Source organism: Podarcis melisellensis, assembly GCF_964234715.1.
Source record: "Podarcis melisellensis genome assembly, chromosome: 5".
Lineage (NCBI taxonomy): Eukaryota > Metazoa > Chordata > Lepidosauria > Squamata > Lacertidae > Podarcis > Podarcis melisellensis.
The window spans coordinates 89,943,023-89,961,389 of NC_138537.1; the positions used below are offsets into that span (position 1 = coordinate 89,943,023).

Here is an 18,367-nt window from a genome sequence, read left to right on the forward strand (position 1 = left end):
AGGAAGTGGAAGGGGCAAGCACAATATAAAATGGAAGAATGGTATAAAGAGGTGTGGGGTATAGCTATTAATGATAAATCAATATGTGCCATTAAGGGAACACACAGGAGAAATAATTTTGAGAAGATATAGAAGTTGTTTGTAGCATTTGTACTGTTAAAACGGAAAGGGGTCAAACCATTGCAAGAGGTGTTGAAATGTTGGGAGATTGGACAGTTGCAATGGAATGGTCTCGGTGGTGGGGTGCACATTTTTACACTCATACCTCGGGTTACAGACGCTTCAGGTTGCGTTTTTTCGGGTTACGGACCGTTGAAACCCAGAAGTACCAGAACGGGTTACTTCTGGGTTTTGGCAGTCGCGCATGCGCAGAAGTGCTAAATCATCTTTGCGCATGCGCAGACGCACCGCTGCAGGTTGCGGATGCTGCAGGTTGCGGACGTGCATCCCACACGGATCACGTTTGCAACCCGAGCGTCCACTGTATTCTTATTTATTTATGATTATTACTTTGTCAAAATTTAATCATAATCATAGAAAAGAAAATTAATCCATTTTTTTAAAAAAAATGTCTGTCAAAAAAAGGAGGGGTTATATAGCCATGAGGAATCCAGGAGGCTTGGGGTAGGTGTGGGGGGACCCTGCCTGTCAGATAAGGTGGGTGCCCCATCATTTGATTGATTGATTGATTGATTTAGAAATTGCTGGCGTTAAAGTGTTTGGAGTGCACTCTTGTAGATACAGATAAATATTCTGCCTTTGTCTTCCTTTGTGAATGATTTTTTTAAAAAATAAAAAAGTGGATTTCTCCCGCCCGCCCCCCCCTCTCTTTTACTTAGACCGCTCCAAGAGCCTGGTGATGGGGGACCCCCCTGGGCTGCCCTGCCGGCCTTCCTCCCCCTGCCGACAAGAGCCAGCACTGAAACGTGGCTGGCTGAAGAAGCAGAGAAGCATCATGAAGAACTGGCAGCAGCGCTGGTTCGTCCTTCGTGGCGACCAGCTCCTGTACTATAAGAACGAGGATGAGGTCAAGCCACAGGTAAGGTGCCTCTGGGCTGGAAGTGAGAAAAGGTAGCCAGCAATCTGTGGAGGCCCTTGGTGGGTCTCCTGTCTGTGGTTGGTTGTGTGTCAGTGTGCTGCTTTAACTGTCTACATAAAGGATATTCTCTTGCACATCTGGCTGTGTCTGTTCTGTCGGGGGTTGCATAACTCCATGCCCTGCAACATTTCTCTGATGGAAATAGGGACATCCTAAGGGAAACCGCAGTGGCGTAGCGTGGGTTGTCAGCACCCGGGGCAAGGCAAGTAATTTGCACCCTCTAACCCGTGGATTTGCGCCCCCTAACCCTAACCCCCAGATGTTGCGCCTGGTGCGGCCGGGGCCCCCCTGCACCCCCCATGCTACGCCACTGGAAAAGCGGGACATTCCAGGATCAAATCAGAAACCAGGATGGCTTCTGTAAATATGGGACCAGTCCCTGGAAAATAGGGACACTTGGAGGGGTGCAGCTTTTGGATATATGGGGAGCTGAACGACCCTCTTTCTGTATGCTGTTTACCAGGCATAGGCAAACTCTGGCCCTCCAGATGTTTTGGAACTACAATTCCCATCACCCCTAGCTAACAGGACCAGTGGTCAGGGATGATGGGAACTGTAGTCTCAAAACATCTGGAGGGCCGGAGTTTGCCTATGCTCGTTGTTTACCTTCCACATTTACATTTCAAATGTCTACTTCCCTTCTGTTATCTGACTTTTCCCTCTTTTTTCTGCCAATTTCAGGGGTTCATCCCTTTGCAAGGCAATCAGGTGAATGAAGTGGCCCCCAATCCTGAGGAGCCAGGGAAGTACCTCTTTGAAATTTCTGCAGGTAGGCTTGCCTTTCGGTCTCCTTTGTCTTGATCGTATGGTTGCAATTTGATGAGTGGAGCAGGGAAGTGGTGTAACTCCATGGTGGGGCATTTTAATTTTTAATTCTGATAGGAAATGCTCTGCAGGGGTCGAGAGGACAAAAAAGGGGGGCTAAGGAAAGTCAAGGACGTAGGTTAAACCACAGAGCCTAGGGCTTGCCGTTGAGAAGGTCGGTGGTTCGAATCCCCGCAACAGGGTGAGCTCCCGTTGCTCGGTCCCTGCTCCTGCCAACCTAGCAGTTCTAAAGCACGTCAAAGTGCAAGTAGATAAAGAGGTACCGCTCCAGCGGGAAAGTAAACAGTGTTTCCGTGCAATGCGCTGCTCTGGTTCGCCAGAAGCGGCTTAGTCATGCTGGCCACATGACCCGGAAGCTATGCACCGCCTCCCTCAGCCAGTAAAGCGAGATGAGCGCCGCAACCCCAGAGTCAGTCACGACTGGACATAATGGTCAGGGGTCCCTTTACCTTTAAGGAAGGTCAGTTGTGAGGGAGGGAGGAAGAAATGTCCCTCTTCTCATTTGAGAAATGTTAAGATGGTATGAGATGCTTTAGAGGGATGCAGGTGACGCTGTGGTCTAAACCACTGAGCCTCTTGGGCTTGCTGATCAGAAGGTCAGCGGTTCGAATCCCCATGACGGAGTGAGCTCCCGTTGGTCTGTCCCAGCCCCTGCCAACCTAGCAGTTCAAAAGCATGCCAGTGCAAGTAGATAAATAGGTACCATTGTGGCGGGAAGGTAAACGGTGTTTCCGTGCACTCTGGTTTCTGTCACAGTGTCCCGTTGCACCAGAAGCGGTTTAGTCATGCTGGCCACAGGACCCAGAAAGCTGTCTGTGAACAAACGCCTGCTCCCTCAGTCTGAAAGTGAGATGAGCACCACAACCCCATAGTCACCTTTGACTGGACTTAACCGTCCAGGGGTCCTTTACCTTTACCTTTACCTATGAGATGTTTTAGACTACACCTTCCATCAGTCTAAGCCAAATTGACAGTGGCTGTCTTAAACATTGTTCCTGTTTTTGCTTTGATTCCTCTTGCCGTGATTATCTTAGGCCTACACCCTGGAGGAACTTGCTGTTTTGTAGCTACTCTTTACCTGTCAGCAGGTTCCGAACAACAACTGTTGCGCTTGTTTTGATTTCAAACACCAGCGTGCTCTCTGCAAGAAGAGTCCGAGGACTCAGCTACCTTAGTCAAAATGCAGCGTTATACAGCACCAGATGGCTGAACTCACAACTCAATGATATTTTCAATTTAGAACACTTTTTTTGAAGAGTGTTTTTTAATAGCTTCGTAGATCTAGCCACACATGCACATCCATACAGGTTCATGCGAGAGTCAGTATGGCTATGCTTAAGCTAAGTATGTTATGTACTGAAGTTCTCACTCTGGGCCAGCAGGGGATACTGTAGATAGTTATGCAAATAAGGGATCGAAAGTGACATTCAGTGATTGGATAGTTTTAGAAAATTGTTACAGTTACGTTGTACTGGAGCTCTATATAAGCAGGCTGACTGAACCCTTCAGTTCAGTCCTGTTCTGGCCTGTGAATAAGCAAGAGCATTTTGAAGAATCACTGTGTTGTCTGATATGTTCACCCACAACTTAACAAAGTATATACAGTGGTACCTCGGGTTAAGTACTTAATTCGTTCCGGAGGTCTGTTCTTAACCTGAAACTGTTCTTAACCTGAAGCACCGCTTTAGCTAATCGTTCCTCCTGCTGCCACCACGCCGCCGGAGCACGATTTCTGTTCTCATCCTGAAGCAAAATTCTTAACCTGAAGCACTATTTCTGGGTTAGCGGAGTCTGTAACCTGAAGCGTATGTAACCTGAGGTACCACTGTAAAAGCAAGGACCGGAAGCCAAAATTGTGACAGCAGGGACAACAAGCAAGTTAATAAACCATGCAGGAATAAGCCAGAGTTTAGGAAGACCATGGGACTCAAGCAAGGATCAGCTGGAACTCAAAATCCCTTTGTACTCTTGTCTGCCCCAAAGGCTCCAATAACCAGTCAGTTCATGCAGTTACTTCACTGAGAAAGCCACTGCCTGAACATTGGTGGTTCACCACATGGAGGAACTGAGCACATAGCTATAATCCAAGACAGCACTTTGATACCGGAATGTCCTTCTGGCGGTTCCCTCATTGCGAGAAGTGAGGTTACAAGGAACCAGACAGAGGGCCTTCTCGGTAGTGGCGCCCGCCCTGTGGAACACCCTCCCTTCAGATGTGAAGGAAATAAGCAGCTATCCTATCTTTAAAAGACATCTGAAGGCAGCCCTGTTCAGGGAAGCTTTTAATATTTAACACTGTACTGTTTTTAACATTTGATTGGGAGCCACCCAGAGTGGCTGGGGAAACTCAGCCAGATGGGTGGGGTATAAATAATAAATTATTATTATTATTATTATTATTATTATTATTATTATTATTATTATTATGTTTGAAAATGTTACATGCTCCTATACAGTGGTACCTTGGTTCTCAAACTTAATCCATTCCGGAAGTCCGTTCCAAAACCAAAGCATTCCAGAACCAAAGGGCGCTTTCCCATAGAAAGTAATCCGTTCCAGACTTTTAAAAACAACTCCTAAAACGGCACTTTAACATGGATTTTACTATCTAACGAGACCATTGATCCATAAAATGAAAGCGATAAACAATGTACTGCAGTCACACAATCAATCAATCAATCAGCAGCTGAACTGGGTTCCACACAGTCACAAAAACTAAGCAAAAAGAGCTGCAAAAACAAAAACGCAAAATAGATAGCAAAAACAGACAGACCTCAGCGTAGCACTCAAAACGGAAGCATAATTCTCAAAACAGAGCAGATTCTGCTTCCAAAAAAAGTTCGCAATCGGAACACTTATTCTGGGTTTGCAGTGTTTGGGTTCCAAGTTATTTAAGGCATTTGAGAACTAAGGTACCACTGTAGTTATCTCACAGCTGACCACAGAACTGCATGGCTTTCTATTCTCATTACAAAAAGTAACTTGTGCTTAGAGGCTTGCCTCTACACCTGGGTTCCCCCAAATGTAATTTTTTGTCACCCTGGTAGGTAGGGGTGGTTGTGGTTGTTGTTTTAGTGTTTCTTTTTCAGGAATATAGCGAGGTATTTTGAGCAGCAAACGCCTAGCATTTTGCAGCTGTGGCCCTCCTCACAGGTAAAGGTAAAGGGACCCCTGACCATTAGGTCCAGTTGTGACCGACTCTGGGGTTGCGGTGCTCATCGCACTTTAATGGCCGAGGGAGCCGCCATACAGCTTCCGGGTCATGTGGCCAGCATGACTAAGCCGCTTCTGGCGAACCAGAGCAGCGCACAGAAACGCTGTTTACCTTCCTGCCGGAGCGGTACCTATTTATCTACTTGCACTTTGATGTGCTTTCGAACTGCTAGGTTGGCAGGAGCAGAGACCGAGCAACGGGAGCTCACCCCGTCGCAGGGATTCGAACCACCAACCTTTAGATCGGCATGTCCTAGGCTCTGTAGTTTAACCTACAGCGCCACCTGCGTCCCTCACAGTTTCCAGCTGCCAAATCTCACTGGGGCAAATGGATTTACTTGGAAGCAAGCTTTGAACTGAGTTTAACCTTAATAAGTATGATAACCGCCAGCAATTAGCCCTTACTACTTTTCCGTTGGACCACCTTGTCCCTTTCCTCACAGGCCTGTTTGGAGGGTGTGCAAGAGAACCAGACAATAATTTCAAGGTTTTCTGTTTTTTTAAAAGATGTGCTGAGCTCTGTTAGAGCATTCTCATGCCGCTCCCATTACTGAACCGGCTCCGTGATCACATTTGCATCGCACAGTAATTTGCTTCCATTATTCTCCTCCTTGAGCTCCCGAGAGTTTAATTGACTCAAGTGAGCTGTGGCTTACTTGACAGCGCGAGCCCCGGGGCGTCATCAGGGATAATTGGGGGGTGTAAGTTCCGGGGTACTTACTTGTGCACATGATAAAGTGATCCACTCATGGCGGCAGCAACCAAATGATTACCGTGCAGCTGCCATTAAATGCTTCAATTACTAGCTAACATTTGCACCTAGGTTTAATTAACTGCACTGGCGAATAAGCTTGACTCGGCTTCCTGAATTAGGTTACAACCACCAATGTTCGCTGCAGCCCAAGTACCGTAATAATATAGAGTGCTTCTGAATGGGTGCATGTGGGTTTTTTTATAGCATCAGTGCTCAGCATACATGCAAGGTTTTTTGCAGTGCCCGCACAACCTCATCGCTGGCATCAAAATGCTAGCTCATTCCACACAAACACCCTTTAATCCAGATTTTCCTTCTCTGGTGATTTATTTTTTTTAAAAAAACCAACCTATTGCCAGAAACCTTTTGACAGCATTATAAAGGTAAATGTAAAGGGACCCCTGACCATTAGGTCCAGTCGTGACCGACTCTGGGGTTGCGGCGCTCATCTCGCTTTATTGGCCGAGGGAGCCGGCGTACAGCTTCTGGGTCATGTGGCCAGCATGACTAAGCCACTTCTGGAGAACCAGAGCAGCGCACGGAAACGCCGTTTACCTTCCCGCTGGAGTGGTACCTATTTATCTACTTGCACTTTGACGTGCTTTTGAACTGCTAGGTTGGCAGGAGCAGGGACTGAGAAACGAGAGCTCACTCCGTCACAGGGATTTGAACCACCGACTTCCTGATTGGCAAGTCCTAGGCTCTGTGGTTTAACCCACAGCGCCACCCGTGTCCCTCCTTTGACAGCATTATGTTCTCCCCCAAAAGCACCTCAACTCTCCCCCCATTTGCCCCTGCTGTCATTTACATGTGATAAGGAGGGCTTGGGGGTGGGAGAGGGGAAGGCAGTTGCATGGTTAGTTTCTCCCCCCCCCCCCCCCGTGGAAATAATGACACATGACACAATTATTACGGTTAATGGGCTAAAAAAGGCCACGACTTTATTGGGTACAGGTGATGAGTGGTATTGGCTTAGGCATTGGTCCTAAGCGACTATATCCGACTTCAGCCCGTCTGCTTGAAGTCCAGGAAGCGTTAACCACCAGTAGGGGGAGTCCTGCTGTTACATATCAACTAGGACTCCCCCCCGGGGGTCACCAATAGGGGGCGTGCCTTAGGCCCTCACCTCACCAGGCTTCGGACAGGGCCACGTCCCCTTGAATCCATTAACAGACCACCCTTCGATATGCAGGGCAGGTGATGGCGCTACCTCCCCTCTTCCATCTACAGAACAATACCCATGTCTAACCGCCATTACCAAGAAAGTTGTGACAGTTTGCTACGAAGTAGGTGAAAACCAAGTGGCTGGTGCCAATTTGCCAAGTGGAAAAATTCCTACCAGGCCCCTTGACGGCCACCAATCAAAGTCCATAGCAAGGTCAAAGAATGGAAACCTTATAGGGCGGGAGGGTGGGGAAAAACAGGAACAGCTGATGAGCAGCAAAGGGGGGGATTCCCCGGCCATGTCCTGCCTTTGTAGGGCAAGCCACGCCCCCTGAACCGGCCGATTGGCCTGCCAGGGGGTGGCGCAGCTGGGAATCCCCCCAATCGTGCGAGGGCTGGCCTTCACCCACTGCGCGCATGGTGGGGCCGTGCAGCCTGCAACCCCACCTCCCTCATAAGGTGGAAGTGGCTTTGGTGTCATAGAATCGTAGAGCTGGAAGGGATGCCAAGGGTTATCTAGTCCAGTCCTCTGCATTGCAGGGGCTCGAACCAGACGACCCATAGATTCAGAGTCCCGTGCTCTACTGACTGAGCTACCTCAAACATCTTTGCAGTTTCCCTTGATACCATGTCAAGACAAGGGATAGACTTAGCCCCATGTCTGGAAGTTCTGAGGCTTAGTGCTAATCCCAGATTTCTGATGAGATGAAGCCAGAGATTGACTCAGTCACTGGTGAATTGAAGTCTTTTTGCACATGCCCAGATGCACCCATGCCAAGCAAGATGGAGTGCAATGGAGGGATGGTTAAATACCCGGCGGAGCACTCATTGCTCTCCTCCTGGACTTCACCTTCCATGGACCAGCCTACTCTTGAGACAAGTTTCCCCGCTAGAAGCAGAGGGGGCTGTTCCAAAATAGGATAGATTGATCTCAGCTTTTCTGCCAACCGCTCTCAGTTGTTGCTGCTGGCCTTACAGGGCGGTAAGTAAGAAGAAAAGGATAGGCAGAGAATCTTTATGGAGTAGGGCATATGGGAATGAGCCCAGTCAGTAAGAGGTTAACAGGAGAAGTGCTTTTCCTGTTTCCCTATCTCTTCAGGGGCAATGAGAAAGTATCTTTCTGCTTGCACTTTCCCCCTCACTTCCCCGAAAAGAAAAGAGCTCAACGATTGTCATTTTAAAAAAGCGAGAGCTAAAATTTCCAGAAGAGCTCTCTTGGGAGTCAGGTCCCCTGTAGATACAAGCCTGATGAAAATTTGCAAGCACTCAAAATGTCCCTGCCTCCTGCAGAAATGAAAAGCATCTGTCCTCCAGCTTGGAATATACTAAAGAAGTAGTAGTAATAATAATAATAATAATAATAATAATAATAATAATAATAATAATTTTTTATTTATACCCCGCCCTCCCCAGCCAAGAAGATCGGGCTCAGGGCATCTAACAACAATAATAAAAACAAGTTGATTAAAATACAATTTAAAAGATTAAGATCCAAAATTAAAACAATTAGGGAGCAATCTCTTCATAGGAGGAGAAAGGAAAAAGAAAGAGGGGGAGGGAATCAAACTGATTCTGAGCCAAAGGCCAGGTGGAACAACTCTGTCTTACAGGCCCTGTGGAAAGAGATCAGATCCGGCAGGGCCCTGGTCTCAAGAGACAGAGCATTCCACCAAGCCGGAGCCAGTGTTGAAAAGGCCCTGGCTCTGGTTGAGGCTAATCTAAAGTAGTGACACCCCAGGGTGAACGCAGTCACTGGCAGATTGCAGATGAAATGTGTGGGAACAAATGTACATCCTCACACCTTCCTATCAAATTCTTGTCTGGCTAAGGAGAGAAAGCCTTTTTTTACAATGTCTTATAAAGGTGTGTCTGCAAATATCTTCAAAGATATTTGCATGTTGTTTTTGTTATTACTTTAGTGGATTGCCAGGACCCGCCTGGTTAAAATGCTATTTTAGCATGGGTTAAAATAGGCAGCCCTAAGTAGTAAGTAGGGACGCGGGTGGCGCTGTGGGTTAAACCACAGAGCCCAGGACTTGCCGATCAGAAGGTTGGCGGTTCGAATCCCCGCGACGGGGTGAGCTTCCGTTGCTCGGTCCCTGCTCCTGCCAACCTAGCAGTTCGAAAGCACGTCAAAGTGCAAGTAGATAAATAGGTACCGCTCCGGTGGGAAGGTAAACGGCATTTCCATGCGCTGCTCTGGTTCGCCACAACCAGCTTAGTCATCCTGGCCACATGACTTGGAAGCTGTACGCCGGCTCCCTCGGCCAATAAAGTGAGATGAGCGCCACAACCCCAGAGTCGGCCACGACTGGACCTAATGGTCAGGGGTCCCTTTACCTTTAAGTAGTAAGTCCAATCAGGCGTTGCTCATAGACATTCTAGCTTTTTAATCCTGGCTAATCAATCCATTTCAGCATGGGAAGGCTAGGAAGAATTTTGTCAGCTGTGCAGAGTCGAATAACAATACAAGTTTGGGGTTTGTTTTGTTGTCTTGTTCAAAGCTGGCTCAACATTTCGCACAGGGAGGCAATTGTCTCTCTGGCAGGAGATGCTGGGGAGCAGAAGTGGCAGCTCCCCCCCCCCATTTTTCCCAAGTTACCCCAACCATTCCCCTCTCTCGGAGATCAGAGCTATGAGTGCATAGGCCATTTACCCCCTAAACTAGCCTGCTCTTGGCGTCACAGGAAGAAGCCATCCTATTGCCAGTGTTGAGTAAGATTTGACACCCCCCCCCATTGTCCCAAACCCCTGGCTTACCTGGCAGCAAATTAGGGTGCCAAGTTCAAAATCCGAGGGTCGAGCCACACAAGCAAAGTCCAAAGGTCAGGAAACGAGGTTCCGGGTCAATCCAAGTAGCCAAATCTGAAGTCCAGAAGTCCAGCAGCCAGAGTCAACCCCAAAGCACAGTCCCATGGAGGTCCAGGAGCATCCAGGACAGGTCCGTCAACATGGGCAGCAGAACAGACGTACTGAGCATGCTCATTACAGCATCTGGGCTTGATGAGGCAGGTGAGCCTCACCTGTTCTAAGCCTACTCCAGCTGAGGAATCACACGCCTCCTCCCAGAACTAGTGAGCCTCACCTGGCCAGCTTTGTCTCCAACAATACAATGTCTTCAACCAGCCCTGGCCTTGCTATGCTTACTTCCTGAAGTATATGGGGACAGCAGGGGTTGGGGGGGAATGTGGAGATAATGTGACCATCAGCCCTCAGAACACAAATCTCTCCTGTCAGGAATTCGCTGGAGCTGTTTTCCACTGTGAACGCAGATGGATATTTGCATACATATGCCGAGCTGCCATGTTTCTAAGATTAAGGGAGAATATTAGGCCAGTCTTTATTATTATTATTATTATTAATAATAATAATTTTGACATCTTCAATGAAAGTTCAAAAAATACATAATTATAAGTGCACTAAACATGGTGAGGCTTCTTCTTCTTCTTCATCATCATCATCATCAATAAAAGAGAAAAAAGGAGGGGGGAGAAACAGCCGCCATGTATAAGGGGAAATAAATGGGACAGGTGGACCCAAAACTGTATACTTTACAATGTTGTTCTGGTACTTCACCAGATCTTAACCAATGACAGTACAGTGGTACCTCAGGTTACATACGCTTCAGGTTACAGACCCCGTTAACCCAGAAATAGTGCTTCAGGTTAAGAACTTTCTTCAGGATGAGAACAGAAATTGTGCTCCGGTGGCGCGGCGGCAGCAGGAGGCCCCATTAGCTAAAATGGTGCTTCAGGTTAAGAACAGTTTCAGGTTAAGAACGGACCTCCGGAATGAATTACGTACTTAACCTGAAGTACCACTGTATTTGTAAGAATTACAGTATTACAGTATTTGTAAAAATGGATTCCAAATATAGTCATTTGTTGTTGTTGTTTAGTTGTTTAGTCGTGTCCGACTGTGACCCCATGGACCAGAGCACATCAGGCACCCCTGTCTTCTGCTGCCTCCCACAGTTTGGTCAAACTCATGTTCGTAGCTTCGAGAACACTGTCCAACCATCTCGTCCTCTGTCGTCCCCTTCTCCTTGTGCCCTCCATCTTTCCCAACATCAGGGTCTTTTCCAGGGAGTCTTCTCTTCTCATGAGGTGGCCAAAGTATTGGAGCCTCAGCTTCAGGATCTGTCCTTCCAGGTCATACCTCGGGTTAAAGACGCTGGTAACCCAGAAGTACTGGAAAGGGTTACTTCCGGGTTTCGTCGCTCACGCATGGGCAGACACTCAAAATGATGTCATGCGCATGCGCAGAAGCGGTGAATCGTGACCCGCACACGCGCAGACGGGGGTTGCATTCTGCTCAGGTTGCGAACGGGGCTCCGGAACGGATCCCGTTCACAACCAGAGGTACCACTGTACCATTGAATTTGTCCATGGCAAGTCTGCGTTTATATGCAAGTTGCTCATATGTTGCAAGTTTGTATATATCTTCAATCCAATCGTAGAAGGGAGCCGCATTTTTATTTTTCCAATTCATCAGTTATCAGTCTTTTTGCTATAGTAAGGGTGCGGAGAGTCCATTCATATTGACCTTTTGTAAGGTTCCATGTGCTGGATATATAATTAAAGAGTTTTGAGCTTGACATTAAACATCAAATGAAGCACTATATACCAGTATTTATAACAAGGAAGAGTAGAACTTACGTTCTGAATGCAGATGGTAACAGAAGTGCGTCTTCTTTCCAGGTGGCACAGCAGTTCGGGATAAGGTGCCCATCCACCATGAAGCCTTCTTGTTCATGGCTAGCTCCCAGAATGATATGGAAGATTGGGTGAAAGCTATACGGCGGGTTATATGGACACCATTCACTGGAGGTATGAGTCACAGCTCTTATTCACATAACCTAAATCCCTTTCTCTCAAGGTAATGTAGCAAATTGGTCTGAAGCTCAACATCAACAAAACTAAGATCATGGCCACTGGTCCCATCACCTCCTGGCAAATAGAAGGGGAAGAAATGGAGGCAGGGAGAGATTTTACTTTCTTGGGCTCCATGATCACTGCAGATGGTGACAGCAGCCACGAAATTAAAAGACGCCTGCTCCTTGGGAGAAAAGCGATGACAAACCTAGACAGCATCCTAAAAAGCAGAGATACCTTGCCGACAAAGGTCCGTACAGTTAAAGCTATGGTTTTCCCAGTAGTGATGTATGGAAGTGAGAGCTGGACCATAAAGAAGGCTGATCGCTGAAGAATTGATGCTTTTGATTTCTGGTGCTGGAGGAGACTCTTGAGAGTGCCATGGACTGCAGGAAGATCAAACCTATCCATTCTGAAGGAAATCAGCCCTGAGTGTTCACTGGAAGGACAGATCCTGAAGCTGAGGCTCCAAGACTTTGGCCACCTCATGAGAAGAGAAGACTCCCTGGGAAAGACCATGATGTTGGGAAAGATGGAGGGCACAAGGAGAAGGGGACGACAGAGGACCAGATGGTTTGACAGTGTTCTTGGTAGTAAGATCTGTTTGACAATGAAATAAACTTAGAAGGTGGTGGACTCTCCTTCCTTGGATGTTTTTGAAGCAGAGGTTGGATGGCCATCTGTCAGGGCTGCTTCAGCTGAGATTCCTGCATTGCATGAGATTGGATGAGATGATCCTTGGGATCCCTTCGAACTCTACACTTAGTGCTCTCCAAATGTTTTGAACTGCAGAACCCATTATGCCTGCCCACTGGCCATGTTAGTTGGAGCTGATGGTAGTTGCAGTCCAGAACAGCTGGAGGGCACCAGTTTGGGAAAGGCCGGATTCGGAAATCTAGGTGCTTACAGTAACTTGCATGGTGAAACTTGCCTTTTCAATCCAGTGGAGTTCTACCCGGTCAAACCTTTGATACTTTCAGCAACCAGGTGGTTGTGCCTGCTTCTGCTTCATATTTCTGAGCCTCTGAGCCATGAAGAAACTTGGAGTCAATTTGTGCTTCTCTACATGACCGAGAAGGGACGCGGGTGGCGCTAGGGATGCGGGTGGCGCTGTGGGTTAAACCACAGAGCCTAGAACTTGCTGATCAGAAGGTAGGTAGTTCGAATCCCCATGACGGGGTGAGCTCCCATTGCTCGGTCCCTGCTCCTGCCAACCTAGCAGTTCGAAAGCACGTCAAAGTGCAAGTAGATAAATAGGTACCACTCCAGTAGGAAGATAAACGGCGTTTCCGTGCACTGCTCTGGTTCGCCAGAAGCGGCTTAGTCATGCTGGCCACATGACCCAGAAGCTGTATGCCAGCTCCCTCAGCCAATAAAGCGAGATGAGTGCCGCAACCCCAGAGTCAGCTGCGACTGGACCTAATGGTCAGGGCTCCCTTTACCTTTACCTTTACATGACCGAGAAGAACCCTCTGTTGACAGAAGGCATTAAGCTGATGGCTGGCAGGCAGCAGCGCTCAGGCAGCCCAGGAATGTTTCACTGGAAGGGACAGACAGCATGGCATGATGCCGACCTCACGCTTCTGGAAGTCATCAAGAAGATCTCTGATAAGACCCTGAATTTCATACTCAGCCCACGGGGGAGACATTTGTTAAAACCTGTGACCCAGACTGAGTTGCTGTTTACCTTGGCTGCAACTGGGAGGAGTGCGGAGAGTGGGCAAGACCCTACCTGCCTTGCCTCCCTTGCCGCTGCATTGGAAGCTAGCGAGCTCCCCGTTTTCATTGGATATTTCAAATGCTTTAGCAACAAGTCATAATTAATGCCGAGCGAGTCGTGGCGCTGAGGCCAGATGTGCTGCCGCGATTTAATCCTCTGCAGCCGGAGGAGGGCTGTGAGGCTGCTCTCCGTGTTGCAGCCGAGGCCTTGTGGGCAACAGGGGCTGCAGGGGGACCCAGAATGTGTCTAATGCCTGGAGTCAAGACCTTCCTCCTCTGCCGCTCCTGCGCCATCACGTTGCCAGACTTCTGCTGGATGTTGGGAAGCTGCCATGCGCCCAAGTGCTGCGCCACAACCAGAGGTAAGGTGCAGGGGGGAAGGCGCAGTCGTTTCGCAGATGGCAAAGCTTGCAAGGTCAGGCGGGGAGCTTCTGCTGAAGGCTTGCCTTCGCTTGTCGGACTGAAAGCTCCCTTCAATGGAGAATTGAAGGCCAGCATTTTGTACGTGCGGCTCAAACTCACGAGTGAAAGATGGCTGCAAGGCAACGGCGATGTAGGAATCTCCAGCTCTGCGATGGTCTTGGCCATCAAACCTGGATGAATTCCATGGGTCTTTCTGGGCCTTATTTATCAAACTCTATTTACTCCTGCGGACACGGGTGGCGCTATGGGTTAAACCACAGAGCCTAGGACTTGCCGATCAGAAGGTCAGCAGTTCGAATCCCCGCAACAGGGTTAGCTCCTGTTGCTTGGTCCCTGCTCCTGCCAACCTAGCCGTTCGAAAGCATGTCAAAGTGCAAGTAGATAAATAGATACCACTCCGGTGGGAAGGTAAACGGCCATTCCGTGCACTGCTCTGGTTCACCAGAAGCGGCTTAGTCATGCTGGCCACATGACCCGGAAGTTGTACACCGGCTCCCTCGGCCAATAAAGTGAGATGAGCGCCGCAACCCCAGAGTCAGCCACGACTGGACCTAATGGTCAGGGGTACCTTTACCTTTACTATTTACTCCTGCGCTGCAAGGATGTTGGACTAGATGACTCCAAGGGTCCCTTCCAACTCCACAATTTTATGATTCTAAGCCATTGATCATCAGGCCACCAATATAGGGTTGTTGTGTTTTTTCCCATTGGACTGTAAGGTTTGGATGAAAGTGCTGGTTCTGCCTGTATGCACATGTTGTGCTGGCTGGTTTTGCGATCAGGATGCCGATACGATTGTGTTTACATGTGACCTGTATTCAGCAGCGCAGCTGAGCCTTAAAACTGCCCATCCATCCTGCCACACACACACACAGGAAAGTGTCCCAGTGTAACCAGTACACACAAAGAAATATAGAAAGCGAAGAAGTGAGAGCTTGCTGAAATAAGCATAAATACACAAATGGTCCATTTGATGAGATATCAAGCAGCTTTACACACACACACACACACACACACACACACACACACACACACACACAAGCCAACACAGGAAAATGTGCCTAGATTAACTTTTTACATTTGTATCAGTTGAAAATGTGCTTTCACGAAAGTGCAAATGTGTTACTTTCTGCTCTTTTGAGGGCTTGCCGATGTGCGGCTGGCAAACCAGAAAATGCATGATGACTTTCTCTCCCTGAACATGTGTGAACCAGAAGCTCTCGCAAGGAATGCAATCCTACCATCTGGGCAGATGGATGAAACCAACCAACGAATGTATTTTACGTTTTCAGAATTTCGACTCTTGTCTTTGAAGCTGGTGTTGAATTAGGGATTTGTGACGCACTCCAAATATTCCCCCCCCCCCCCGTCCTCAACATGTTCAGACTTTGTTCTGCTAAGCATTTATTGAGTAACTTATCCCAGCTGGAGAGAGAACCTTTCTCCCCCTCCTAGTTACAGAATAATTTTGTTTTCTCTGCTCAAAGTTATGTCTGCAAGGGCTGTTTAAGAAACAGCCAGCTTGTCTATAGGGATATCTTCTTCCTGCATCAGGTGTGCTGACTTGAGAGCCTGCTTGTCTGTTGAACCTTAGAAGATAGCGATGGAAACTTAGCAAGCCATTTTTATTGCTCTTAAACCTAGCCAAACACCTGGCTTAGTAAGGAGGGAAGAAGCTCCAGTAAATAAGTTAACTGTTTAGTTCCCATGCGTCAGCCAGAGTGGTGCATGCTCTAGTTATCTCCCGCTTGGACTACTGCAATGCGCTCTACGTGGGGCTACCTTTGAAGGTGACCCGGAAACTACAACTAATCCAGAATGCAGCATCTAGACTGGTGACTGGGGGCGGCCGCCGAAACCACATAACACCAGTCTTGAAAGACCTACATTGGCTCCCAGTATGTTTCCGAGCACAATTCAAAGTGTTGGTGTTGACCTTTAAAGCCCTAATCGGCCACGGCCCAGTATACCTGAAGGAGCGTCTCCACCATCTGCCCGGACGCTGAGGTCCAGCGCCGAGGGCCTTCTGGAGGTTCCCTCATTGCGAGAAGCAAAGCTACAGGGAACCAGGCAGAGGGCCTTTTCGGTAGTGGCACCTGCCCTGTGGAACACCCTCCCATCAGATGTCACACAACTACCTGACTTTTAGAAGACATCTTAAGGCAGCCTTGTTCAGGGAAGTTTTTAATGTGTGACATTTTAGTGTATTTTTGGTCTCTGTGGGAGCCGACCAGAGTGGCTGGGGAAGCCCAGCCAAATGGGTGGGGTACAAATAAATTATTATTATTATTATTATTATTATTATTATTATTATTATTATTATTGCCTTTTCATTGAACTTTTCTATGACTGACAAGCAAACTCTTGGATGTATGGTACACATTACGCTGCCCGATAATGCCCAGAATTGGACACAAGAATTCTAGATCAGATGGACCAATAGGCTGGCCTGTTCAAGGCAGCATTTTCCATCTTTGAACACTTTTTGTGGCCTTGTATTTTCCAACTCTTTTAGGTGTGGCAGCTATTCTGCACTACGCCAAGCTCACAGCGGGTGCCCATTTGTGACTGGCATCCGCCACCCCAGAAGTTTGGTGACCACTAGGCTACTCTGTCAATTCTTTGCCAGCAAGTTCCCTGTTCAGAATCCTCTCCACACAACTTTTCTCCCATGGGGTGTTAAATGCATTCTGCATTTAAGTCCCCATAAGAGGAAATAGCCATGGAGAGGAAGATTTGGAGCCCAGAAACAGTGGGCGAAGCAAATTTCCCTTTCCCTTTCCCTTCCTGCTTCTCCAATCCCAGTGGCTTTTCCAGTTCCAGGTGTGGTGTTGAGAAGCTTAGACACACCTCTGCAAATAGGACACTTCGTTTAGCCCTACATTTAGTGCTGCGCCTGCATTAGCGGAGAGGAACGTCGTGAGACCAGAAGAGACCATTTCAAGCTAGCTAGTTCAGTTGCTTAGAACATGGTCCTGATAACCCCAAGGTTGCAAGTTCAATCTCCTTATGGAACAGCTGCATATTCCTGCATTGCATGGAGCTGGAGTAGATCAGGCTTCCTCAACCTTGGCCCTCCAGATGTTTTTGACCTACAACTCCCATGATCCCTAGCTAGCAGGACCGGTGGTCATGGATGATGGGAATTGTAGTCTCAAAGCATCTGGAGGGCCGAGGTTGAGGAAGCCTGGACTAGATGATCCCTCTAGTTCCAAGACCATTGATCCATCTAGGTTGGTATTGTCCACACTTACTGACAACAGCTCTCTAGGTTTTGGACATGCCCAATCATATCTGGAGAGGCTTGGGACAGGACCTGAGGCTTTCCATTAGTAGGACCGTTTGCTGAATCTGGCCCCAAGTCTTTGAGTGGTAGTTGAAGTCCTACTCAGAGTAGAACCTATTGAAATGCATGGGCCTCACGCAGTCATCATGTTCATTAATTTCAGTAGGTAAAACTTGGTCGAATGCCACCCTTTGCGATTATTTCAGCATAGGTACTTCCAGTTCCTTTGCAGCTACTTCTCTTTGCAATGCTACAGTAGGTGAGTCTGTGGAACGGGTCCAGAAGCTTCTTGATCAGATGCGTGAGGCACTCTGGCATTTCAGTAGAATCATTTTGCTCTAGAGGGACAGATACTCTGAAATGAGAGCTAGATGTTCTAAAGTGCATCTGAGTCTAGGGACGGAATTCAGTAGAGAGATCAGAGTACAAACACTTTTTCTACACTGTCCATGAAGGTGCTTGGTGGTAGGAGAAGAACATTTGTTCGGAGTTTTTTCCACATTTCGTGTACTCCTAATCTGGCAAAAGGGACACGGGTGGCGCTGTGGGTTAAACCACAGAGCCTAGGACTTGCCGATCAGAAGGTCGGCAGTTCGAATCCCCGCAACAGGGTGAGCTCCCGTTGCTCGGTCCCAGCTCCTGCCAACCTAGCAGTTGCAAAGCACGTCAAAGTGCAAGTAGATAAATAGGTACCGCTCCAGCAGGAAGGTAAACGGCGTTTCCGTGCGCTGCTCTGGTTCGCCAGAAGCGGCTTCGTCATGCTGGCCACATGACCCGGAAGCTGTACGCCGGCTCCCTCGGCCAATAAAGCAAGATGAGCGCCGCAACCCCAGAGTCGGCCACGACTGGACCTAATGGTTAGGGGTCCCTTTACCTTTACCTTTAATCTGGCAAAATGCTCCATCAGGCAATGTGAAAGGGAGCAAGCTCGTAAATAATAACAGCATGGATTATAGCATTTACAGTGTCCACATGCATTATCTTAATACAAGCCTTACCACAACCTCCTA

General features: G+C 48.0%; 1 protein-coding gene across 2 annotated transcripts in view; it reads left to right on the forward strand.

Moving 5' to 3' along the window:
- Window positions 1-18,367, forward strand: part of ARHGAP22 (Rho GTPase activating protein 22) — a 38,107-nt gene that overhangs the window by 4,011 nt on the left and 15,729 nt on the right. The window contains exons 2-4 of one of the 2 annotated variants that reach the window (XM_081911749.1): window positions 840-1,039; window positions 1,781-1,868; window positions 11,756-11,884. In XM_081911749.1, coding sequence (XP_081767875.1) covers window positions 840-1,039; window positions 1,781-1,868; window positions 11,756-11,884 — 417 coding nt within the window. Of the gene's footprint in view, window positions 1-839; window positions 1,040-1,780; window positions 1,869-11,755; window positions 11,885-13,678; window positions 14,011-18,367 lie in introns of those variants that run through there. The other variant, XM_081911750.1, reaches the window with a different exon arrangement.